Source organism: Mustela nigripes, chromosome 14 (genome assembly GCF_022355385.1).
Source record: "Mustela nigripes isolate SB6536 chromosome 14, MUSNIG.SB6536, whole genome shotgun sequence".
Classification (NCBI taxonomy): Eukaryota; Metazoa; Chordata; class Mammalia; order Carnivora; family Mustelidae; genus Mustela; species Mustela nigripes.
This window is the reverse complement of record NC_081570.1, coordinates 17589924-17617318: the sequence shown is the minus strand read 5'-3', so window position 1 is coordinate 17617318 and position 27395 is coordinate 17589924. Positions and strand designations below refer to the sequence as shown.

Here is a 27395-nt window from a genome sequence, read left to right as displayed (position 1 = left end):
CGACAGGTGGGCAGCTTGCCAGGAGACCGACCTTCCAGTTCTCAGAGCCACCTCCCGGGCTTTGCTCCTGCTGTTCCTCCACCTTACACTCTCCGCGTGCCTTCAGATCCTTCGCGACCCTCAAGACCCGGCTCCCACAAAGCCGTCTCAGTACTCGGGGCATATACAGTGTCCTTGCGGGCGCTCCCCTAACACCTGTTGACTGCGCTATGTACCAACCCTCCCAGCGCGTCCGCCGCTCCGCAATGCCCAAGGTCCTAGCACTGCGTGAATGCTTCCCTAACGTACAACGTATACAGTAAGCAGTAAGTGTAATCAACACGTGCATGGAGCTTACACCTTTTCACTTACACGCATCTCCTTTCAGATCCTCGCAGGAACCCCCTGAGTGAGACTTTGAGCTCATGCCCATTTTACAGATGAGGAAATGGCATTCGGGCCCAGACCCCAAGGAGGAGAAAGAGCCAGTTTGGGTTCAGATCTGGAGGCAGAGAGAGCTCAGAGGGAACACCAGAGAGCAGAACGAGGTTGGCATTTCGTAGGAACCTCCCAAAGAACAGCGTGGCCGGTGCAAGATTTTTCTGGGGCGTGGGTAGTAGGAGCTGCCATCAGCAGACCTGCCTAGGGACAGAGGTTTGGATTCACCCTAAATTTAAAGGGGAGCCATTGCGGGTTCTGCTCTGGGGAGTGACAAGAGCACTGTGACTGCTCTGAAGCTTGCAAAGACGGGCTCAAGGAACACTGTATGTCTGTTCTTGTATTGTTGCCCGTATCAGGTTTTTTTTTTTTTTTTCTTTTACTATTGTACACAGGGCTTGGATGAATGTTAGTTGTTGTCTTCTTCTTTTTAAAAAAATATTTTTTGTATTTATTTAAAACGAGAGAGCAGGAGAGCACAAACAGTGAGAGTGGCAGAAGGAAAGGGAGAAGCAGGCTCCCCACTGAGCAGGGAGCCCGATGTGAGTCTGGATCCCAGGACTCCGGGATCACGACCTGAGCCAAAGGCAGTTCTTAATCAACTGAGCCACCCAGGCGCCCTAATCGTAGTCTTCTAACTAGGATTTCCGGGTAGGCAAAATTCCAAGGCTCTTGGTCTATAGCAAGATATTTGAGGGGTCATTTAAATGACCCCCTATTAGGTTTCCCCACTAGTTGTGATGTAATTAACCCAAACCCTGACATTCTAGCGGTTTCCCTAAGGTTTTTTTTTTTTTTTTTGAAACACCTCTAATGATTGGCCAACAACTTTTCACGCTAAAGAAACAGAAGAAACCATTGGCTGATTACTCAGGAGGCACCCTAAAGGAGGACTCCAGAATGTTAGGCCTGTGGTTGCCATAGCAACCGGGAGGCTGGGTAGCCCAGATTCAGCCCAGGGAGACCCAAGGAGGTAGGAGGCAGTTCCTGTCTGGGAACCGGTGGGGTGGGAGGGTTGGGGAGGGGGAGGATCTGCTAGGTGCGTGTGTGTTGGTGCCCCAGGGTGGGAAGAAGCCACAGTCCGGAGGTGCTCCTCCTTGATGGTGTGCCCTCCAAGGCCCCGCCCCCCCCAAAAGGGGTGCTGATAATCACGGGGTGCCCTCCCCCCACGGGGCTCCTGCAAGGGACGTGGGCCTCTGACTCCCCTCTGCCTCTGTGAGCGTGCAAACGAATGGGGTACAGGGGCAGTGGGTGGATGGAAAAAGAGCTGAGTTCTAATCCCAGGTCCGCTCTGGCTCCCTGGGCATCCCTCAGCAAAATGCTCCCCGCTCTGGGCCGCAGTGTATCCATCCCTAAGATGAAAGGGTAAGATTGGCATTTAGTGGTCATTAGCCAACTGTAAAGCTCCTTCCTGCTCTTTGAATGCTTTCCTGGTTTCTCATATGAAAAATATGAAGTGGATTATTTCCCTGGGTACGCTTTGAAAAATGGAAAATACTTTCAAGATGTACTATAGCATCATGTATAACTGAATTGATAAAAATCTCATGTCCTCCAAACTGCTCACGCAAATACCAGAAAATTCCACATAAAGTAAAAAGTATACATGGTTTAGTATGTATTGACATACACTGAACATTAATATGCAGGTATAAGTGTATCAAATGTGTGATAATGCTATAACCCAAATGATTTTTTTAAAAACATATAGTAGAGTGGAAACACATTTGTATTTATAGTCCGATGAGTTAAATCCTCACAGAATGTAGCTCTGAAAGGAAAGAGTTGTATAAGACTACATCAGCAGGCACTATGGCTAGAACATATGTACCCCTAGTGTTCATTCATTACTCAGATATTATTGAGAAACTACTATGTGCCAGGAAACAGACTGGGGATTTAGTGAGGAACATTCTATCCAGAGACCATAAACAAAGAAGTACGTGTAAAATACGGTGTTGGGTAGTGAAAAGTACATTGGGAAACATAAGGCAAAGTCAGGGGTAGAGAGTGGCCGTGGTGCTCCTTGAGAGAGACTGGCTAAGGAAGACAGTCTGAGGAGACAGTTTGAGGAGAGACACAGATAAAATTGTGACAGGGCAAAAGACGATCCCCAGCATAGGGAAGGGAGGAATCCACATGCTGCAAGGAGGTATTGGAGAAGCTGAAAAGGTCCCATGGCTTTAGGTGGGGGGATATGACAGCTGCCTTCGAAGACTTGAAGAATAGTCATATAGAACAGTGGCTTTCAAACTTTCAGACTGTGACCTATGGTAAGAAATGCATTTTATACTGTGGTCCAGCGCATACATACATGACAAACAAAAACTTCACGAAAGACTGCAGGCTGTGACTTACATTTTGAAAATCACTAATGCGGAAGAGGAGTGAGGTTTACTCCAGGCTGGTTTCCAGGGGTGGTCTTAGGGTGAATGAAGGGGGGAATAAATGAATCAGCTTTGATATAGGCAGGAAATTTCTAGTAACTGGAACTACCCAACGGTGAACTGCCTCAGGAATTTTCAAAGTACGCTCTGGGGAAGCCCAGCATTCTGTGAAAATTCGATAGCCTCAAATATTTGCTTTATATTTTGAAAATTGTATGCAATATCCTGGTTTTTAAAAACCAACCTTATTTACTCAGGCTTCCAAATGTCAAAATTCACATGTTAATATTCAGCAGATGCTGCCTTAGTGGGTATGGTAGTGGTTAAGAGTGAGCGGAAGTCAGACTTCTAGGTTCAAAACCTGATTCCATCTCTTAATTCTGGTGTGACCTTGAGCAAGTCACCTAACTCCTCTCTCTAAACTTCAGTTTTCTTATGTATCAAATGAGGCTAATACCTCACTGGATTATTGTAAAGAGAGCATGCAGAATTCTATACAAGGTGTTAAAGACTGTAAGCATTCAATAAATGATAACTATTATTTTAAGCTGTTACTACATTATTCCTGTGGATGTGTTAAAATCTAATATTCATAAAAGCCTACTGTGGACCAGACAACATCATCTACTTCGTCATATGGACCATGATATTTAATCCATAAGCACCTTGAGAAGAAAGTCCTGTCATCATTCTCAGTTGGTGGAGGGGGCAGTGGGGCCAAAACATGAAGGGACTCAGAACTAGGAAGTGGCAGAGCATAACCTTGAACCCAGGGATACTCCTGATTACTGTACAGGTACTCACCTGGAAGTTGCCTGGGCATATGCCATTGATAAGGAAGGCGGTATATCTTCATTACTCTTTTCTGATATTCTAGGTCCATGACATCCTGTCATGAACAGTGACACAAGGAACTGCACGCTAAGGCACATCTGGGCGGGGCTCCGTTCACACCTGGTCTGCACCTGGTCTCATCCTGGCTTTACAGGTATGCATACCAACGCCAGAAAGCATTATCAGTAGTTGCCTTTAAGGGTTAGGATCATGGATTATTTTAGAAAGTCTTCTTAATTTCATGTATTTTCCAAAAATTTGATAAGGTACCCATATCACCATTGTAATAAGAAGCTTAATTTTTTTCTAATCACTTGTAATTCTAGCATGTGGCTACATTTTAATTTTTTATCATTTGTTTATTTTTAAATTAACCTTTGTTTGAGTGTAGTGGATAAGCAATGTTACATTTGTTTCAGGCATACAACACAGCGATTTGCCAAGTTTGAACATTATGCTGTGCTCACCTCATTAGTGCATTTATAAAATAAGAGCTTTAAACAGACACATGAAAAAATGTTCATCATCGTTAGCCAACAGGGAGATTCAAATCAAAACCACATTTAGATACCACCTTACACCAGTTAGAATGGCCCAAATTAACAAGACAGTAAACAACGTGTTTTGGAGAGGATGTGGAGAAAGGAGAACCCTTTTACACTGTTGGTGGGAATGCAAGTTGGTGCAGCCACATTGGAAAACAGTGTGGGATTCCTTAAGAAATTAAAAATAGAGCTACTCTAGGACCCTGCAATTGTACTACTCGGTATTCACCCCAAAGGTTAATAAAAAGTGAAAAGAAGGGCCTTCTGTACCCCAATGTTCATAGCAGCAATGGCCACAGTTGCCAAACTGTGGAAAAAGACAAGATGCCCTTCAACAGACGATTGGATGAAGAAGATATGGTCCATATGTACAATGGAATATTATGCCTCCATCAGAAAGGATGAATACCCTATTTTTGTATCAACATGGATGGGACTGGAGGAGATTATGCTGAGTGAAATAAGTCAAGCAGAGAAAGTCAATTATCATATGGTTTTACTTACTTATGGAGCATAAGGAATAACAGGAGGACATTAGAAGGAAAGGAAAAGTGAATTGGGGGAAATTGGAGGGGGAGATGAACCATGAGAGACTGTGGACTCTTAGAAACAAACTGAGGGTTTGGAGGGGAAAGGAGTGGAGGGTTGGGAGAACTGATGGTGGCTATTAAGGAGGGCACGTATTGCATGGAGCACTGGGTGTGGTGCCTAAACAATGAATCTTGGATCACTGAAAAAAATAAAATAAAAATGAAAAAAAAACCCAATAAGATAGCTTTATTGTAGCTAGGAAAGTAGATAGTAGAAGTACTGAGTACCTAGCAGAAGTACTAAGACAAAGACATAGCACTGTAGCGTGGTAAGTGAATGGTAGCTGCTTTTATAGATCCTAAAAGACATTTTTATACTGGAGTGGTCGTGTTGCTTGTGAGCATTATTGATTTCTGGTGCTCTGAATCTCTTAGTTTCTTGGAGTGTGTTGCCAATAACTCTCATGAATATTAAAATTTCAGTATAGAGTGTTAAGCAGAGAATATGGGGAGCATTGCTACGGTGATAAAGTCAAGTGAGGAACAAACACTGACGGTGGAAAGGATTGGTAGAGCGCGCCATCTTTCTTTCTTAGTAAATGGTGCGGATTCTTGAAGAGAAAAAGATGGGCGAAATAGAACTCGTCTGTCCATGAAAGATGAACAGCTATGGAAACTGAATCCTGCTCCTGCTGTTAACAACTAAAACCCAGACTCCCCTGAAGCAACTGGTTTTAGGCATAAGACAGCTTGATTTGGCAATTCCTGAGAGGAAAACCAAGGCGAGCCTTGCAGTTACCCGAGCTTCCTGCTGGGGGCGGTGTCCAGGCCACGGTTCAGGGAGGGGGGTACCCAAACAAAGCCCCGCCCAGCTTTCGGGGTTGGAGAGATAGAAATCTGAGTTCAGGGAGCCCAGAGTTTGGAATCAATAGAGGAGAACGCCCAGAGGAGGCCCCTACACAGAACAGTATATACTGTTTGATTACACGTATATGACATTCTAGAAAAGGCAGTTGTGGGGACAGAAAGCAAAGCAATGGTTGCTAGATCCCAGGGTTGGGAGGGTACTGAGGGCCAAGAATCCCAGGAAACTCTTTGGGATGATGGGGTTATTTCTGTCTTAATTGTGATGGCATTTGACACAATTGTACACATTTGCCAAAAACTAGAACTAAGGAAATATATTGGATGTCAGTCAATTATCTTGATAAGGATACATTTATAAAATCCAAGCCTTCAGTAGCTCTGTAAGCAACACCAACAATGAACACTTACATAATCCTCGTTACAGGCAGTGCAATGTGCTTGCGAGTTAGGGTCGTAGAACTAGGTAAGTCTCAGCCTCTACGCTCAAGATTGCTCAGTCTGTTCTGCAGATAGAACAGAACCCAATCAACGTAGTTAATGTGAAATGATCCCTACAAATGCTGTGTTTTGCTGTTCCAGGTACTTAGAAGAACATGTAGTAGAGTTTTTCATCAAACAAATGGAACATATCACAGAACTTTGCTAAGATGGACAACTCCGCACGCAAAGACCAACACCCTGACAAAAAATATCCCAGCCATGCCAGCAAATTACAGAAAGGTCTTGTGAATTTATTAACAGATATCTTTGAGGGGAAGAGAGAACTTTTTTAAAAAAAATTTTATTTATTTGTTTGAGAGGGAGAGAGAGGGAGAGTATGGGGGGAGGGGCAAAGGAAGAGGGAGAAACAGACTCCCCACTGAGCCGGAAAAAGGACTTGGGGCTCTGTCCCAGGACCCTGAGATGGTGACCCAAGCCAAAGGCAGCCGCTTTAACTGACTGAGCCACCCATGCACCCTGAGAATTCTTGACCTATGTTCTTTTTGGCACATAAGAACACATATGTTGAATTCTGGGTCATACCAACAAGGCCACCCTTAAGACATATCAGATAAATTGCTTTTGGTGGCTCCTCACTGCTTCTAGAGTGAGGACTGGGAAGAAAGTGTGAAAAGAGGATGAGGAGAGAAGAGGGGGGGAGTCTATTCACTACACCTGTTCTTTCTACATTTCTGGTAAGAATCTCCATCTTCACACTTAGAGGTGTAAAGAGATCTACTTTCTCGATTCCTAATGCAAGCCCCCCACACTGTGGCTTGGTGGCAAGTTTAACTCCAGCCCGTAGGGGCACAAATCCTATGTTCTGCTTATTTCAAGTTCTGGATCTTTCTTAGTAGAAAGAGGTGATGTGATGACTGGGTGGGGGATGGGAGGAAGCCCTCGGGTCATTGTTTATCCATCCACACAGGTGAGATTTCCACTGGCCCAGCTCACAGGCTCCCTCTGGTTTTGTTGGTATGTTTCTGGACCACATTTGGGGTTTAGGAATCATTTCTGGGGCTGGAAACCTCATTCCAAGATCCTTACTCCTCTGGTTTTTCTTTCTTTTGGGACCTTTCCTCCTCCCTGGTACGCTTGTAGAGTTCCTACTGCTCTCCAACTCAAAGCCAGACCTTACTTTTTCCTTCCTTTGACTTTGTGCTATCTCTTCTTCTTTAATACTTTAAAAATTGAAGCACAATATATATTCAGAAAAAGTACACAAATCACAATTATACAGCTTAATAAATATTCATAATGAAAATACAACCAATAGAATCATTCTTTCAGACCAGGAAAATAGAATCCTAGCAGTATCCCAAAGACTGTGTCTTGTTATTTCCCCTTCTCTGTGAAAGTAAACACTAGAGCTATCCTGACTTCTAATATAGTAATTACTTTAGCCTGTTATTGAACTTTAAGATTTATTTATTTATTTGAGATAAATTTATTTATTTGAGATAAAACAGATCATAAGGAAGCAGAGAGGCAGGCAGAGGAAGGGAAGCAGGCTCTCTGCTGAGCAGAGCTGAGCAGAGAGCCGGATGTGGGGCTCAATCCCAGGACCCTGGGATCATGACCTGAGCTGAAGGCAGAGGCTTTAACCCACTGAGACACCCGGGCACACCTGTTATTGAACTTTTAAAAAAAGAGATTGATTTATTTATTTTAGGGAGATAGAGGCAGAACATGTGCATCTGCGCCCTGGGGACAGGGGAGAAGAGAATCCCAGGTAGACTCCCCTCTGAACACAGAGCCCATGGTGGGGGTGTGCTTGATCTCATGACCCTGAGATCCCAATCTGAGTGCAAAGCAAGAGTCAGATGCTTAACCCACTGAGCTACCCAGGTGCCCTGCCACTGTTTTTAAATTTCAGATAAATTGCAATCATACAATATGAACTTTTTTCTCTAGCCTTTTCCCACTCATGTTTGAGAGGTTGAACTTCATGTTTCATATATCAGTTAATGGTTCGTTTTCATGGCTATAAAGTTTTATTCTGCTTGAATACACCGCCAATTATTTATCCATTCTATGTTGTTTCCAGTTTGGGGCTGCTATGAATAGATGCTTTTCTAACTAGGCTCGTACATGTTTTGGATTGCATTGATTCTAGCAATCAATTTAGGGATCATTCACATCTCTACAATATTGGGTTCTCTCATCCATGTGCATTTATTTTATTCAAGTCTTCTTAAATTTTTCTCAAAAATGTTTCACAGATCTCTATTTAGAGGTCACATGTGTCTTCTTTATGTCTGTCTAGGCATTTAGTTTTTATGCTGTTATAAATGGTAATATTTTAATTTCCTTCTCTAATTGTATCCTTATAGAGAAATAAAACAAATGGACTTCTGTATATTGACCTCGATTCTAGTGACTTTACTAAATTCAGTGATTACCCCTCATAGGTTGTCTATAAATTCTCTTCAAAATTTTCCATGTATAATCTTGTCATCTGTGGATAATGGCAGCTTTATTTATTCCTTTCTGATCCATACATTTTTATTTATTGCTCTTGATTTTTGTGCTTGCTAGAGCCGGGACAGTATTGAAAAGAAGAGTAACAATAGTCTCTTGGTTTGTCTCTCAGGAAAAAGCTTTTAATATTTTACTATTCAGTATCATGTTTACTATAGGCTTTTGGCATTGATAGCTTTTATCAGATTAAGGAAATTTGCTTCTATTCCTAGTTGGTTAGGTTTTTTTTTTTAATTGCAAAAGGACATTAGATTTTATAAAATGCTTTCTGTATCTACTCAACAGATACTTCATCAAAAAAGATATGCAGATTGGAAATAGCAAATGAAGAGATGTTCAGCATCCTTAGCCATTAGGAAAATACACGTGGGAACCACAGTGAGATAGTATGGCACAGCCCATGGGATGGCTGAGATAAAAAACACTGCCCGTGTTGACAAGGACGTGGAAGAACAGTAACTCTCATATACTAGTAGTGGAGATGTACAAAGGCACAACTTTGGGAAAGAGTTTTGCAATTTCTTTAAAAGTTAAACGTTTGAGGGCACCTGGGTGGCTCAATTGGTTAAGTGTCTGCCTTTGGCTCAGGTCATGATCCTGAGGTCCCCCATGGTCCTACTCAGGGAAGAGCCTGCTTCTCCCTCTGCTGCTCCCCCTACTTGTGCTCTCTCTCCCTGTCTCTCTCTCAAATAAATAAATAAAATCTTTTTAAAAAAATTAAACATTTGATCCAACCATCCCACTCCTGAGTATTTAGCCAAGAGAAATGAAAACATGTGTCTACTCGGAAGAGTTGTATTGGAATGTAGGTAAACAGCTTTTATTTGTCACACCCCCACACTGGCAACAACTCAAATGTCCATCAGCAATGGATTAATATTTCTATATGAGGAAGTACCACTCAGCAATAAAATCAATGAAGCGTTAGTACTTCAACAACATGAATGAATGTCAGAATAATTATGCTGAATGAAAGAAGCCAGACAAAAACCATGTACATTTTTAGTACATGCTACATGATTCCATTCTGCATCTGCTGAGATGACCATATGGTTTTTCTTTTTTAGTTGGTTAAATGGTGAATGACATTGACTTTCAGTCATTAACTTATAACCTATCTTTGCATTGCAGAGATAAACTCCACTTGGTCATGATATATGATGGTTTTTTATATATTGTTGGGCTTGGTTTACCAAAATTTTCCTAAGAATTTCTGCATGTGTGTATCTGAGGGAAATTGATCATAGTTGTTCCTCCCACACCCACCATGAATGACTCTGTCTCATTTTGGTGTCAGGGTGATGCTGACCTCCTGAAATGGATTGGGAGATGTCTTATCCTCTTCAGGCTTCTTTTTTTTTTTTTTTTTTTAAGATTTTATTTATTTGACAGATCACAAGCAGGCAGAGAGGCAGGCCGAGAGAGAGGGGGAAGCAGGCTCCCTGCTGAGCAGAGAGCCCAATGTGGGGCTTGATCCCAGGACCCTGGGATCATGACCTGAGCCAAAGGCAGAGGCTTTAACCCACTGAGCCACCCAGGCGCCTATTATCCTCTTCAATCTTATGGGGTAGATTATAAAAGATTGATAGGTAGACTGTGCTATAAATGACAATTAGGTCAAGTTAGGTAATAGTATTGTTCAAGTCATAGATTTTTTTTTTTTTTTAATTTTATTTTTAAGTAATCTCTACACTCAACTTGGGGCTCAAACTCATAGCCTTAAGATCAAGAGTCACACACTCTACCAAGTGAACTAGCCAGGTGCCCCCAAGTCTTTGCATCTTTACTAATCTTCTATCTACTTATTTAAATTATTGAGGGAGGAACTTTTAAATCTGACCATAATTGTGGAATATTCTATTTTTTCTTATAGTACCATCGGTTTTTGCTTCATGTATTTTATATTTCTTGTTATTGGGTGTGTCAGCATTTAGGCTTGTTATATTCTCTTAAAGAATTGGCCCCTGTATGATTATGAAATGATACTCTTTATTGCAGGTAATATTTTTTACTCTGAAATCTCCTTTGTCTGACATTATCTCTAGCTTTCTTCTGGTTCGTGTTAACATAGTGTATCTTTTCCCATTCTTTTATTTTTGACCTATTTCTGGGATTATATTTAAAGTATATATTTATATATAATATATATACACAATTTTAAAATTTTTAAAAATTTATTTTAGAGAGACAGCACGAGAAAGGGGAGGAGCAGAGGGAGAAGCAGACTCTGAGGGCAGAGCCTGGTGCAGGGCTCGATCCCAGGACCCGGAGTTCGTGACCTGAGCTGAAATCAAGAGTCAGACCCTTAACCAACTGACTCACCCAGGTGTCCCTAAAGTATATTTCTTGTAGACAGCAAATAGTTAGGTCTTTCTTTCTTATCCCTTTTGACCATCTTTGTCTTTTGATTGGGATGTTTACACTACAAAAATTTGAAATTTAATATTAATATTGGTATGTAGGTTTAAGTTTACCATCTTGCAATTTGCTTGCTATTTGTCCCATCTGTTCGATTTTTACTTTTTTGTCATCTTTTGCGTTGAGTAGGGGTTTTTTTTTGTTTCTATTTTCTATTTTTTGTTTTTATTTCAATTTTATCCCTTTTGTTGGCTCCTGGCTGGCTTTATCGGTGGAGAGCACAACTCTTAATCTTGAGATTGTGAGTTTGAGCCCCATGTTGGGTGTAGAGATTCCTCTAAAAGAGTAAAATCCTTAAAAAAAAAAAAAAAAAAAAAAAGGAATATCCTTTTGCAGTATTTTCTTAGTGGCCGCTTTAGACCTGGCAAACTTTGGCCTTTGGCCGATTCTCACCTACTGCCTGTTTTTATAAATTAAACTTTTTTAAAGATTTTATTTATTTATTTGACACAGGGAGAGAGATCACAAGTAGGTAAAGAGGCAGGCGGGGGCGGGGGGGAAGCAGGCTCCCTGCCAAGCAGAGAGCCCGATGTGGGTCTCAATCCCAGGACCCTGAGATTATGACCTGAGCCGAAGGCAGAGGCTTTAACCCACTGAGCCACCCAGGTGCCCCTAAATTTTGGTTTTGATTGACTATTTATCTTCTGGTTACGAATTGCATTTTTTCTTCTTTGTATACCTATTAATTCTTACTGAACACCATATATTTTCCATTTTATTTCTTGGGTGCTTTTATAGTCCTGCAAATTCTTGTGGTTTGTTCTGCAGTTAAGTTCCTCAGAACCCAGTTGGATTCTTTCACGTCTTGCTGTTAAGTGTTATCAGCTGAAGACTGGCCAGCATTTGGTCTGGGGTGATTTTGCTTTATGTGTGAGGTAAAACTCTCTGCATACTCTCTCTTCTCTGAATTATAAAGCTTTCCACTCCGATGCGTGGGAATAGGAGCTATTCCTGTGCCTGTGTTCAGGTGTTACTGTTCACTTAATTCTTCCGGTTGATTTTTTCCTGCAGCCTTGGGTGGTGTTGTCATATGTGTATCTTGATCAATACTCAGGAAACCACCTGTGGGGAACCCCAAGCAGGTCCCCCTCTTTCTCTGTGTGGCTCTCTTTTCTGGTTCTCTGCTTCGTGAACTCTAGAAGCCTGGTCTTTCTGGGCTTCCTGATTCATTTCCTCAACTCAAAGAGGATGGCCTGGATTCCTCCTTTCTGGGCTGTGGCCTGGAAACTTCTCCAGGCTGTAAGCTGGGGGTCATTTTACTGCTCATCCATTTGCTTCCCATTTCTTGGGGATCCCCATCCTATGTTGCTGCATGTCCAGTGCTCAGAAAACCATCATTTCATATATTTTGTCCGTGTTTAACTTCTGCTTCTGCAGCTAGGAGGGCAAATCCAGTCCCATTTTGGTTGGAAACGGGAATTCAATTATCCAGAGTGATTTTTAAAAAAAAAATCTTATTTTTCTGGTTGTCTTCCTCCAGAAGCTTGGATACGTGCAGGTGGTTCTACCAAAGCCAGAAGCCCAAGTGTTTGATCTTCTTTTGAGTCAGGAAACTTTTTTTCCTTCCCCCAGGGAAATGGCCTTCCATTTACCTTTAAAAAAACAAGAAGTCCCCTTTCTTTGCTGTTTCCTCTGCTGTCGCTTTCAGTTGCTCCATAAACTTTTAAAGAAACAAAAGCTAGGAAGCCTTGCCTGGGCTGCTTTCTGATTTGTTCTCTCTAGATCCCTTAAAGGAAAAATACCTAGCCATCCATCTCCTAAATGGGGTTGGGGTGGGGGATAGGGAGAGAAGAGAGGAAAGGAATAAATATAGTGTATTTATTTATTATTCTCTCAGATGTTTTCTAGCCAAACATTTATTCTGCTTCTTTTACTTCATCCCCAACCTGAGCAAATTAGGTCAGATTGCCACCTCCCCATTATTTTATGCCTTGGTCTGTTGGGTCCTTACCCTGGGCCAGACTTAGGAAGAGGAAACCCAGCTTGGAGCTTTAGGGTCCGGGCTTATGAGACCAACTGTGTCCAAATACTGGCTGTTTCCCTGAAGGGCTGTGTGATTTGGGTGAGTGAATAGGCCTCAGTTTCCTCGTCTCTAAAGCTGATTCGTAAAAGCACCTCCTGAGGGGTCCCTGTTGGCATCAGGGTTCCCTGTCTGAAAAGCAGTTTCGTGTTTCCCAAAATTCAGGGACTAACAAATGGGCCTTAAAGAGTTTCTGTGCAACCTCACCCCCACATCCCACCTTCTTTCTTTCTCTTGGCTCTCTTTTTTCGACTTCTGCACACATTTTCTCTGCGAGGGTTTGGACTTGGGTGTTGAGATAATGTGGCTCAGTGTTGTGCACATCCTACAGAGTCGGGATGGACCCCCATCCAAAACCTGGCTTGAATGTCAAGACTGGTGATGCCGCACACTCATCAGGATGATATGAGAAGGTTTATTACTCACATAATGAGGTTTTCTGGGGAGAGCAGGATAGGCTTTCTCATCTGGCCCCAAAATGCCTCGAGAGAGGGGAAAGAGACACACTTGGGGTTTTACTGTGGTCAGAAAGTGGGGCTGGGGTGAGGGTCAGGGTTTGTATGGTTTAAACTTCTGGCCTGTGCCTCCAGGCCTTCTCATCAGTTTACCCAATGTGGGGCAGAAGGAGAAGAGGGCGGGCTAAGGCTTAAAAGCTGTCAGCAGACCAATGTCAAAAAACAAGAGTCCATTCTGTTACATTCACAGGTTGGAGTTGATAGTTAATCTGCTGTACAGAGAGCTCTCTGTGGAGCCTTAGCAATTGTCCCACGTGTGAGAGCTTCTCTCAGGTGGGGGGAGGGGGCGGAGGAGAGCGGAGAATTTATATATTATTTATACACCACAACCCTGACGTGTACAATTTCAAGTTCATCTTCTTTTTTAAAAGATTTTATTTATTTATTTGATAGAGACACAGCAAGAAAGGGAACACAATCAGAAGGAGTGGGAGAGGGAGAAGCAGGCTTCCCACTGAGCAGGGAGCCGGATGCGGGGCTTGATCCCAGGACCGAAGGCAGACACTTAAGGACTGAGCCACCCAGGAGCCCCTTAGGTTAATTTTCCATAAATGATCCCCTTATGTTTTTTAACCCCATATCTGCACAAAGCAGAAACCTTACTTACACTTGTCTTGCACTGTGCCCGGACAGCAAGTCCCAGTCTGGATTTTCGCTCCCTCTCAGGCTGTTATGGCACTTAACTGAGGTGTGAGTCTGGGCTGAGGACAAGTGCCCATCTCCTCTTCCTAGTGGCTCTAGGATGGTTTTGTGTCCCCTTCCTACATGGCAAGACTGTCTTCCCTGCCAGATCCTTCCTCTTCCCTGAGACAATATGCTTTAGGGATGTGACCAAGTCCCGCTAGTTTAAGAGTTGGGGCAAGGGTTGGGGGTGGGGTGGAGAATGCCTGATAAATTACCAAGAGGGAAAGAAAGTAAAGGGAATATTTTTTTTAAAGATTTATTTATTTATTTGACAGAGAAATCACAAGTAGGCAGAAGTAGGCAGAGAGAGAAGAAGAAGCAGGATCCCCGCTGAGCAGAGAGCCTGATGTGGGGCTCGATCCCAGGACCCTGAGATCATGACCTGAGCTGAAGGCAGAGGCTTAACCCACTGAGCCACCCAGATGCCCCATAAAGGGAATATATTTTTTAAATTAGTTTCATGTTTATCTCCTGTCAAAAGGCAAGTTTCTCTTCTATTCCACTTAAAATAAAACATTAGGGGGCACCTGGCTGGCTCAGTGGGTGGAGCGTGAGACTCTCGATCTTGGGGTTGTGAATTCAAGCCCCAGGATGTGTGTGGTGATTACTTAAAAACATAATCTTGGAAAAACAACAAAATAAAACTTTAAAGTGCTCTTTGTTTTCTACATTTGTCAATTCTCCATGCTAAATTTTATTTTGTTTTTGTTGTTTAGGTTTTACTGCTGCATATCCAACACAATCCTCCATTCCTTTTAAAAGCCGGAATTTAACAATTCCAGAATCAGAAAAAAAGGGATTCAATAGTCAAGCCAAGAGATTTTATTATAAAAAGGTAATGACACCCTTTTAAGTCTGGGTTTGAGCCTCGGGGAACAGGCTCGCAAGTCGGGCTAGCGCAGTTGCCCCTAGGACCAGTAGAGGGCGGTGTCACCCAAGGAGCCACAGCCTCTTCTCCCATTGTAGGCTCAGACTGAATTAAAAGAATGGGGAAGGTATTAGATTGGGAATTGGGAAGAAGGGAATTAAAAGAATTGGGAAGGTATTAGATTCAGGGAGAACAACAGCGTCTGGATTTATGGTGCCACATAGAACCCCCCCCACATTTCTTTTAAGAAGAACTGTATTTTAAAATTTATTATAAAAATACAAAATTCAGGGACGCCTGGGTGGCTCAGTTGGTTAAGCAGCTGCCTTCGGCTCAGGTCATGATCCCACAGCGTCCTGGGATGGAGTCCCACATCGGGCTCCTTGCTCAGCGGGGAGCCGGCTTCTGCCTCTGCCTGTGCCTGCCATTCTGTCGGCCTGTGCTCGCTCGCTCTCTCTCCCTCTCTCTCTCTGATAAATAAATAAAATCTTTAAAAAAAAAATACAAAATTCAAAAATGGTGGTATGCGAAGTAAAAAGGAAAATCCTTTTTTCTCTCCTCTCACCCAGCTCACTCCCTCTGACAGGAGAGGAAATAACAAAGTTTTCCTCAAATAACATGCTAGTAAAATTTAAGTTACCTTTGTGATGAAGGCCCCCCTCGTTAACAGAGTATTATTACGGTTCCTGTTTTTCCTCCGTCCTCACCCTCTTTCCCACATATTTCTATGTCCCTTTTCCTCTTTGATCTGAAAAACTCTGCTGGGATGCTGGTCCTCAAGCAGCTTGGGATTTCACTGGCTAAAGGCCCAAGGGTCTAACCTTCTCCTCCTTCACCAGTGGGGGAGCTGAAGTCCCTCACAGACATCCTTAGAGTTTTTAAATTCCTTCATTCATTTAACCAAGGATTGGTTAAATCCTCCTTCTTTTAAAGGAGTCATCCTCTTCAGCTACCGTTTCCTTCATTCTGGAAGTGTTTTTGATCTTATAACCTTGCCAAGATGGTAGAGAGGGAAGGAGGAGATGTAGCTTCTGAAGACAAGTGAGTCAGGAAGGACTCGGGGAGGGGGGGCAGGGGTTGCTCAGCAAGTCCCTTGGCCCATAGGCTTGTTCCTGCTTTGTTTTTTTGTTTTTAAGATTTTATTTATTTGACAGACAGAGATCACAAGTAGCAGAGAGGCAGGCAGAGAGAGAGGAGGAAGCAGGCTCCCCGCTGAGCAGAGAACCCGATGTGGGGCTCGATCCCCGATCCCAGGACCCTGAGATCATGACCTGAGTCTTTAACCCACTGAGCCACCCAGGCGCCCCCCTGTTCCTGCTTTGTAAACAAGAATGCTAAAGGACGGAATGTTTAAGTTCCTTAAGTTTTAACATTTTAGGATTCTAAGAAAGCAAATAGTAAAGAATATAGTTTGTGTGTATGCACATGTGCACACACACACACATATGCACACACACACACATTTTTAATTACTTGAAAGTCTTCCCCAAAGATGATAAATAAGGTATTTGCTCAGAAGTTTTCTCTCTTCTCCCTCTAGTTTCATATGTTTTGTGTGTCCCTCTGTCCCTCTGTCTGTCTCTTCTGTGTGGTATCTCATTTGTCAGGCCAGTGATAACCTAATGTCCATCTCTAGAACACTTGCAATTCCAATAAAAATAATAGCAGCCATCATTGATTGAAGCCTACTATGTGTGCAGTCATTTTTAGACCATATCTCTAATCCTCAGAACAATGTTGAAAGGAAGGGTTTATTATCTTAATTTAACAGGAGAGGAAATTGAGGCTTAGGAAAGTTAAATGACCCACCCAAGGTCATATAGCTCAGGGCTTGGCCCATAAGAGGCCCTACATAAATATTTGCTGAATCAACGTGGAAAGAATTAGACGTTAGACCCAGGTCTAGCTCACTCCAAAGCCTCATGTTCTTTCCACACACCACCACACCCCCTTTTGTGGCCTGCAAAGCCACACATTTGATTTATGAAAGTCAGCAGTATGTTTCTGAATAGACCTTAGCAAAACACCCCAAACTCAGGAGAGGGAAAGATGTCAAGCAAGGAGCATCAGGGCCATTCTACATGATCTAGTTCTGAAGACTCAAATCTAGAAACCGAATGGGCTGGCGTTTCGAGTGAGCATTTCAGCTACTATTGGCCTCCAGAAAAGTTTCTGTTGAAGGAACCAAGATGGCGGCCAGCCAAAGCTACAGGCAGCGTTAAATAGAGAAAAGAAATTGCTCAGAAGTTCGATTTGCACTTTCCAAATGGGGCCATGTTGGTTTGTCAATGTGGAAACTCTAAGTACTTGAAAGCCTTCTGTAAATAAGTATGTAAATAATTTTGTGGCAAGAGCATGGGGATCCATAATTCAGGGTCCCTGCCTTCTGCCCCATTAAAGAGCTGTGTGCCTTTAGACTGGTCACTTGGAATTTCTGAGTTTCAGTTTCCTCATCTGAAATGTAGGGAAGATTTGGGCTATATAATTTTTTAGGCTTTTGAAGCTGTAAAAGGGGGAAAAATGTTCTTGTCCCACGGTCATTATTCTCATTTTTCTTGAGGGACACGGACATTGAGAAGTTAAAGATGTTGTTTAACATCACCCAATAATTTAGTGAGGCAATACAAATTAAAAACAGATTTTAAAACTCTGGTGTTTCACCACCCTTCTTAGAACATTAATTGTCCACACCCTGTGCCTGATCTCATAACTTGGTTGTATCCTCACATTAGTTCCGTGACCCATTTAACACATCTTTAACACAGAGAATCGGAGCCTTCTGAAATGCGCGCTTACCTTATCAGTCCAACCTTGTGGGGAAACATGGCCCGCTCACATGCCCCATATAACTCCGAGCCCTGGCCACAAGGAATCCTTCCCAGAGCCCGGCATTGTGACTGGCAATTTGCGCTGCTAGAAATGAAGTCTGCTTTCCTGCACATTTTGCAATGATTTATGGAGGTGCTGGTGACTCCGCATGCACGAAGAAACATGCCTCATGTGGGACAGAATGGAGCCCAGGGGCCCGAAGGACATTTTCTTCCTCTACTTCCCTGTTTCCCATTTGCCTCTGGACGGTGGTCATGCTTTCCAGGCTATGTAACACTGATAATGTCTTCGCAGCCCATTGAGAGCAAGGATGTTATAATAGTTAGGCTCTCTGGGGCTTACTGTTCCATGATTCTAAACCTGACATCCCTTCCAGGCTCCGGTGAATGAATGCTGGTAGGATAGGGGCCCTGTAGTCTCTAGATGGCCACCATTTACAAATATATGTTGGTTTTATGTGCAGCCTGACAGTAAATCCACTTTCCCAGATGGTAAGCAGGCTTGTGTTTAATTTGTGATGAAACAGTATAAAGTGAATACTCTTTCACTCACTAACTTGACAAGGCATCGGACCTGGGATGTTTTACACGTCAAGGAGATTTAAGTGAAAGGAAGTTCAGTTCAAGGGGATAATAAGCCCAAGTGTGCACGCAGCTACGTGTTTGAACCACAACGGGCTCTGCCTGACCCTTCTGCTCTGGAAGCCTGACTGCTCCCCACAGGGTCACCAGCACGCTGTCCTAAGGAGTCTGCACTCCCTGTTCCTGGAAATAACAATTACTTGCCGGGCACCGATGGCACACCAGGCAACACCTGATGACCTTTTCATTTATTAACCCAGACTCCCCATAATCACCCTGTGAGCAGAGGCTCATCATCATCTCTGCTTTTGACATAATGACCCAGAGACTTGGGTGTCTTGCACGGCCAGGCTCAGGCAGAGCAAGGACAGGCCCAGGAGACAGCTCCTCGTTCCCAGACACTGTTCCTTGTGTCTCCTGGGGACGGAAGGAGGGGCACCCTTCTCTATGCTCTGACAGCTGCTCCCGTGCCCCTGTCTGCCTTCTGCTTGGTCTGATGGCAGTGCGTGTGCACGTCGAGTCCCTCCATCCCATTCCAGAACATGTGAGCTGCTAACAGGCCGTGCTAGTCCCTTGCCGCTCTGCCTGAGCTCTGGTCCGCAGTAGCCTTTCATAGGCGTCTGCTGAGTTGAGTTCTTGCTGATGTGCTGCTCAAGGGATTTCAAGGGGCTGCTAACAAGCGGACACCAGATTGGAGCCAGAGGAGGCTCTGAAAGAGAAGCAGGTGGCTCTCGGAGACCATACCACAGTAACCAAGGCTTCAAAAATGCAGGTTTGACTGCTTTTGCCTGACTGTGTTTCCAGCTGTGGCCAAACAGCTGGGGCCTGTTTTCATCTGTCTTGTGGCCTCGTCCTGCGACCCTGGCTTCCCCACACTTACCTGAGTGGCTCAGAAACAGTCTCAAGAGACCTCATCCCGTTTTCCGGCTTTCTCCCTTAGGGCTCCCAGGGACCCTTCACTGCTGAAGCCCTCCCCCATTCTGAACAAAACAGTGAGGCTTTCTTGCGTGGAGGGTGCTCTCTGCCTCTCTCTCCCTTTTCAGCCGTGATCAGAGGGGCGGAAACTTTGATGCCAGACAGAAATAGATGTGGGGTGAGGCCGGAAGGGAGAGAAGGCAGGAAGGGCGAGGGGCATCTTACAAGGGACCCATCTCAGAGAGAGACAGTTTGGACCAGAAAGGCTTCAGTGACCTGGAATCCTGGGGCTCAGCAGAAGGGCCCTTTCTGTGACAGTGTCTCATAGTGAAAGCCACCGGTGGGCCAGGTAAAGACGCACTTCCGCTCGAAGCTGCTGCCAACTCCGGCCCTCTTTCCCAGGTGGTAGGCACCAGGGATGTGGTCTGAACACCACAGATCTTGACACCCACATGCACGGCCCTGCAGGTTCACAGAGGAGGGGCCTCAGGTCCGGGGAGGACACGTGTCCTGGGGGCAGGTGCCTGTTATCCCACCATGAAGTCTGTGCTGGCCTTATCCCTTTGGTTGTGTCAACCTGAGTAAAAGCTTTCTGGCTTCCGTGAAGTCGACAGGATTGATGGACACATTGTCCTGAGACCCTAAGACTAGAGGCCTCTGTAAAAGGAAATTATTCCCTCAAGAGCACAAAAATCTCTGTGTAGTTTCACCCGTGGATTAACCGCAGCCCCAGGCTCTGCTTCCAACTCAGACACGTCCTCCTCCTGTCAGATACTTCAAAGCCCTTCCACAGACCCCTAGATTTCATTCATCTTGTGCCCCCCTGAGAAACGCCAGCTCACCAGCCCCCAAAAGAGACCAAAGCAAGGTGGAGTATCTCTGAAGGGTCAAAGTCAGCTCTAGTAGGATCTTTAGCCAAGGATCCAACAGAGACTACATTTCCCAACCGAAGGAACAGTTTTACAAACCATTCATTTGAAAAATACTGATTGGATAGAATTTAGGAACTCAGCCCTAGAAAATTCAGGCTATGTAACAGGCTCCAAACTGGGGGACTTCAAGCTTTATATCTGGGTGGGGGAGGGGGAGGTACATGACCACCTCCCTGTAGTTTCCTTCTCATTACCTGTCCAGCCTATCCCAGGATCAAGTCAATGGAGAGACCTTTGTCCCACCCTTGGCACCTGCAAGGGGCTGCCGTTTGGCATTCTAATCCTTCAGAAGGGCTCTCAAAGTGCATTTCAATCAAATGTCACCCAGATGTGTGTTGGGTCAAGGGGTGGGAGCACATCTGACAGTCCTCCCGGGTCAGTCCCACTCTCAAGGTCTTTAACCCCCATGGGAAGGTTTGGCTCCACTGCTCCACTAGTGGCCACACACTGGCTCTCACCCCTCTGTGTATCAACTCATTTAATACTCACGCTGTGGGGCAGGCCTGGGAGACAGCAGTACCTCCTCGGCCACTCCGCACAGGGCGGGCAGGTGCTCGAGCTCATTCTCCCCACACCCATTTATGCTTTGTTCGTTTATCTGTTTTTTGCCCACTGGGGTGGTCTTCGCTGAGAAATGGAAGGTGGCTTAGATTACCCCAATGGCAACCTGGATTCTTGTTTCAGAAATGCACTCTGAGAAGTCTAAACTCACCCAAGAACTGTTATCCCGAAAGTGAAACATCCTGGATATTTATGACCCTCCCAGCTGGCCACTCACCAGCCCTCCTAGTATTCAGGGGAGAAAGGCCTAAAGGCCCTGCTGTTGGAGGTTTCCCTCTGAGGAGCTTAGAAACCTACCTGCCTGTCCTGCGAAGATAACGGTATGCTGGTAAACCAGCTCTCCCCTCTGTGAAGGAAAGTTCTAATTTATAGCATTTGCCAGTTTCTGGGGAGTAAATATTTCCACCCTGCTTTCAAGCTACCATGAGAAAGATCTCTGACATTCTAACCATCACCCTCTTGAACTGCCAGCTCTAGCCTACCGCTGCCTAGATGACTCTTCTCAGAGATTCCTTAAGGGCCAAAAGGCAGCCCTCTCTCCCTCCAGGCTGTAATGTGACAGCCCTCTTCGTATTTGGCCTGGACTCAAAGCAGTTTGCAACACAGCAGAATAAAACGTAATCAAGGATTTCGGATAAATGACCACCAACTATTTTAGTATAAGTATGTCCCAAATACTGCATGGGATATACTTACACTAAGATAGCTTTTGGTTATTTCGCTGAAATTCAGATTTAACTGGGCAAGGTGGGAGGGAGCAGCTTCGTGTGTCTTGAATTTTAGGAGGCAACTCCATCTCCTTAGACATGTCATGTGGGTGCCCAGAAAACATGTGTGAACTGATGGAGGTGTTGAGGGTGGCAGGGGGACCGAAAGCCAGAGTTGCACGTCTTCCTTGTTCGCTGCTTAAACCTGGAAGAGTCACAGTGACATGCCCTGCTTCAGCTCCTTGTTGATTTAGGGGCTCTCGAAACTAAGAAGCACCCAAAGGCATTGAGTCTGACATCTCTGATTTACAAATGAGGAAACTGAGGCCCCGTGATGTGACTTGCTTCAGGTCACTTAGCTAGTTGCAGCCTTGAGACTAAAATTTCCTGATTCAAAAGTCTGGGGGTGGGGGCACCTGGGTGGCTCAATGGGTTAAGCTGCTGCCTTCGGCTCAGGTCGTAATCCCAGGGTTCTGGGATCGAGTCCTGCATAGGGCTTCTTGCTCGGTGGGGAGCCTGCTTCTCTCTCTACCTCTGTCTGCAGCTCTGCCTGCTTGTGCTCTCTCTCTGACATATAAATAAATTATATCTTAAAAACAAAAAAGCCTCTGGGATTTCTTTTTTTTCTTTTTATCCTACACATTCTCATTTGAAAGTCAGTTTGGTTTAGTGAGTAAGAGTGGATTCTATGTTTGATGGGGGTAGACAAAATAGGTGAAGGGAGTCAGAAGGTAGAAAGTTCTAATCATCAAATAGATAAGTCAGGGGGATGTGATATATAGCATGGCGACCCCAGTTAGCGAAACTGAATTGCATTTTGGGAGTTGCTAAGAGAGTAGATCTTTAAAGTTCTCATCAGAAGACAAAAATTTTGCAACTGTATATGGCAATAGATGTTAACGTGATTTACTGTAGCGATCACTTCCCAGCGTGTACAAATATTGAATCATGCCGTATACATAAAACTAATATAATGTTATGTGTCAGTAATATGTCAATTAAAAAAATTTAAAAAAATATATATAAGTATAATGTTATGTGTCAGTTATATGTCAATTTAAAAAAAAAGAGTAGACTTTGTACTAAGACCACCTAGGTTCAAATTCTGGCCCTAACAGTTACTACCCATGTGACCTTGGATGCTATCTCTTTTGGCTCTTTCTTCCCATCTTTAAAATGGGGGTTAAGGGGCACCTGGGTGGCTCAGAGGGTTAGGTGTCTGCCTTCGGCTCAGGTCATGATCTCAGGGTCCTGGGATGGAGTCCCACATCTGATCCCACCCTTAGCAGAGAGCCTGCTTCTCCCTCTCCCACTCACTCCCCCTGCTCGTGCTCTTTCTCTCTTGCTGTCAAATATACAAAGTCTTCAAAATAATTAATGAATGAATTAAAATGGAGATTAAATGAGTTGCTGCGTGTAAAGCACTCAGAACAGTGGCTGGCACACAGTGAGCAGCCACTCAATAAATAAATGCTAGCCCCACGAACAGCCCCCTAGAAAAATCTCTTCTTGTTTCCCTGGAGCTCCTTGAATCTGCTCCCACGTGTCAATATCTTCTGAACTTGGCCTAGGGCGCTGATGCACCAGGTTCTGCCTCCCGTCTCATGGTCTGCCCCATTCTCCCTGGTGATCAGCCCCCGCTCTGCACACCTGAGATCATCATCACCTACAAAGTGGGAATCAGTGCCCTGCACCCACTGTCTTCGAGCGATGCTCCAAGGGTTCACGACAGTTAAAATTCAGCACAGAGGAACCTGTTAATCTCACTGGTGGTTCTGTCTCATATATTAAAGCATAATCAGATACTTCTCAGGCCAGACTGGAAAGTCCTGGAAGGCCCTAGTGGCACTTCAGGCTTTCTTTCTGCCCTGAGAAAGGTGGTAGGGACGGTGGAGACAGGATGAGCCTTGGGGGCGGAGGTTGGAGAAACTGCAGAGACTTTGTGTTCTTCAAGTCCTTAACACTTGTAGCAGGGGGATATTGGGCAAATTCATCTCCACTTGCCTCAGTGTCTCCATCTGTAAAATGGAGACAGTAGCCCCTTCCTCTCAGAGGACTAAACGAAGCAACTTTTGAAAAGCTCGTACCATCAAGTTGGCACCCAGTAAACTCTCAGGACAGTAGAACATTCGTATCCTTTCGTGGCACTTGCTTGGCCAACTTCTGTCAACATAATACTTCCCCCTGGTAACTAGCATGGGAAATGAGATGCAAGTTCAATTAACTGCAAAAGCAGAAATGAGCTTAGAAATCAAGCTTCTGCTTACTCGTCTCTATCATACCTGCATCATTTAGAATTTGAGCTTCCGAACCTGTCTCTTTGTTTGCGAATTAGACACGGTCTTGTTTGGGATGAAGGTTGTTTTTGTTTCATTTTGCTTTATAAACAGAAACACTCCCTGATTTCTCTTCTGAAAGGCTGAGGAGGAAGCTGAGTCAGGTGGGTGCGGTTAATGTGAAATCAGTCATCATTCCCTCACCTTGGGCTTGCCTTCCCCAATCGGCACACACTGACTTGCGTATCAGCCACATCGAGCAGCCCATCTTATGCTCGTTTCTCTAACGGCATGAAAAAAAAAAACAGCATTCTTCTGGAATGCAGGAAGGCATGGTGCAGCGAACCAGACCCAGGCTGGGGGTCCCAGACCCAGGCTGGAATTCCAACCTCCAGCACTTGGTAACTGAGACAGTGAGCGGGCAGGCTAGGAAATGGTGGAGCCAGCTTTCCACCAAATGGTAGTGATGCCTGTCCCGGAGGATGACAGTGAGGCCGAGCATTAATGGATATGAAGCTTGCAGAAAAGCACAGTGGAAATGAATGTTCCCTTATGACACCCCATTCTCTTCCTTTCAGGATAGCATCCCAGGTCCGGGGTTCTACGACGTCATTCACCAATCTCCAGTGTTCAACAGTGCCTCGTTGTCTAAGAAAGGGACGTGCACTTTTCCCTCTCTGGTGAGAACCTCTTTCCCGAGTAAGGCCATTAGCAGATCAGCACTTTCCTTCGTCCATTGCGTAAACACGTGTTGGACCGCTGGTCCCTTCTCTCCAAAGACTCTGGTTCTAATTAGGAGAGTAACTGTTGCCTCAGGTGTCATGCAGGTAAATTAGAGCCTGTGTCTTTAAGTAATTTCCCCCCTCACTGCTCCACATGGCCAGAGTGAGAAGAGAGGCTAGAGGGATATTCAGAACCTGATCGTTCACATCAACTTTGTCATTGTGGGATGGACTAAGTAGATGTTTTCCTGAGATTTCTAGGCACCAGGGAAAAGATTTTACCCTAACAGGGTGTTTTACACCACTTGGTCTAATTGGGTTATTCAAATTATTGAGAAGTCTGCCGGGAGCGAAAAGAAAGCAGGCAGCAGGCTGAAATGGAGTGATCTTCCTCCCCTTCTTTGTAAGATGTGGGTCTTTATCTTTGTGGATGGCTCTAAGAATCAAGGATCTATATGAAGTGCTGATGTCCCTGACCAGACCTGGGCAAGGATTTTTTTTCTTTTGTTCTTAATTTGAGTATCTATAAATTGGCAAGAAGAAGAGATATAGTGAGGGAAAAGGGTCAAACTGGGGTAAAATTAGCTGAGGTAGAAAAGTGAAAAAAGGAAGCAAACCCAAACTAGCATCAACAAAACACATATGCCTTCTGTCCCTTTAAAAATTACAACAATCTCTTGCAAAGATGTATTATAATGCCTGACACTGGAACCGATTTCAAAACAAAACAAAGCACCACACAAAGGGTCCATTTAAGACACGCTGAAGGCAGCCACTTACTGGAATTTGACTTTGGCAGAGCTGACTTTAAAGTTAGCTCCCTATCAGCGGAGATGTGGAAGTTACCCATGGCCCCAGTGAACCATGCCTCTGCCTCCTTTCCTGCCCCAAACCCTGCAGATGAAGGGACCTGAAAGCAATCGGCAACGGAAGTGCCATCTCACGAAGTCTTGTCTCCTGAGAGACAAGTCTTGTCTCAGGAGACAAGACTTCAGACCTGAGCCTGACTCAGCTGAGGATTCTCAATGTGGCCTCGAGCACGTCACCCTCCTGTGTCCTGGTTACCTCATAAAAGTGGAGACTCCCTGGAGGCGCTGGGCAAATTGCAATGAGCGAAATGCTCTTTGAAACTGCGGAGTATTGTAAACATGTTAAATATTATGAGTGTTACCACCTGAGTCACCAACAAAACCTCCCGCACCTCCTCGGTTTTGTCTCCGAGAAATTCTTGGCCGTAGAGTGGCACAGTCCACTCCTGCTTGGTGCCAAAGAAGGGATCGAATGAGAGCACACGACCAATTCCCTGCTAGGCTTTGTGCACAATAACTTTCCAAACGACGAGGCTGAAAAGGAGAAGAGGCCCAGGGGAGGGTCCGAGTTTTACAGAACTTAGTCAGGCCCGTCAGGTCTTTAAAAAATTCAGACCAGACCCAAAAGAAAGCAGACATGGAGTTGTGCAGGCTTCCTGTCCCTGCTTTGATATCTATTTATAGATATTTAGATTCCTGTAACCAGCTTGCAGTGGCCCATGGAGATCTGTTAGGAGACCCCACATCTTAGCTATTTCCTTTCTGCTCTGATGTGAATTTCATGCCCCCCGCCCATCCCCTTAGTGACTTTCACCTTTGACACCTCCTCCATTTCTGGATCCGAGGACTCTGAGGGTAGGAAAAGGAGACCTCCTCGGAGGAAGATCTGCCTGACTGACACTGGTATAGTCAGGAGGAGTGTGATTGTAGGTGAGGCTGACCAAGAAACTCTGTGGATCCATAAATTCTAGAAACTTCCTGATGACTGTTGGAACCACTACACCCAACCTTCAGAGAGGACCTGTCATCTTGCTAAGTCCGAATAATTTAAAGAGCCTCATTAATGTATTTAAAATCTTTGTTCCAGTTTATTCATGAGGCTGACAGGATGTTAAATGAGGCTGATGGGAGGAGACTTTCATGGCCTTTCTGTTGGCATGATGGCGGGAGTGGTTCCGGGAAAATTAGTAGGTGCTGGAGAGAGGTTCACAAATGCCGGCATGTGGCCAGATTGGAGCCCACAGGCCCGGCAATGAAAAGAAAGTCAAGGTCGTGTGAATGAGTATTACTCTGAGACAAATTCTATTATAATGCTTTATGAAAATTGGCTTCAAATGAACAATCAGAACAATTTTTTCCTACAAGTATGTTCACAGGTATTCTAAGCCAAAAAGATTTAATGATCTAGTAAGTTTCAGAAAGGCTGGGTAAATGAAGTTAGGTTTGTTTATGGTAGGACTTCTCACGGTACTTAACACGGTGGGCTTTATGGTGAGCCTTCAGTGTGGGAACTCAGTATGAGGCTTCTTAAGTTTATTTGGTTCTGGGGCTCTCTCCCTGCTGCTGCCATCACTAACACTAACCTATCTTATAAAACTGGTATGTCAAGGAACCCATCGGGAAATAGTGTTTTTGAAAAGCGTGCTAGCCTCATCTGTTGGGTGAGTCAGGATAGACACGCTACAAACGGGACCCCTGAGGGGTGGTTTCACCTTACCAGCCTTGAAAGAATTTACCATCCTTCAGCTTTCCTCTATAGAAGTGAAAGGGGAAAATGTGCCTATCTTACTGGGCAGAGGAGAGAGCGGGTGATGATTCCCCTTGAACTAGAACATCTCACAGTCATTCATCAGCTGCCCATCCTGTAAATGAAACATGTATTGCTTTATTCTTTTTGACTTCTTCCCTTTAGAATGAGATATCTAATCTATATCATGTAGTGGAGACAGACCGGTGACAATGTTGGTTCCACCCATCGAATGGCAGACAAAGCCCAGTGTCCTATCCATAAAGTGGG

General features: G+C 44.4%; 1 protein-coding gene across 1 annotated transcript in view; it reads left to right on the top strand.

Moving 5' to 3' along the window:
* Positions 1 to 1361: 1361 nt before the first annotated feature.
* STPG1 (sperm tail PG-rich repeat containing 1) overlaps positions 1362 to 27395 on the top strand; it is a 48674-nt gene continuing 22640 nt past the window's right edge. Inside the window, exons 1-5 of the mRNA XM_059375392.1 lie at positions 1362 to 1390; positions 3682 to 3792; positions 6160 to 6300; positions 14895 to 15013; positions 24426 to 24527. Of these exons, the coding sequence (XP_059231375.1) occupies positions 6228 to 6300; positions 14895 to 15013; positions 24426 to 24527 (294 nt within the window). The 5' untranslated portion in view covers positions 1362 to 1390; positions 3682 to 3792; positions 6160 to 6227. The remainder of the gene's footprint in view (positions 1391 to 3681; positions 3793 to 6159; positions 6301 to 14894; positions 15014 to 24425; positions 24528 to 27395) is intronic.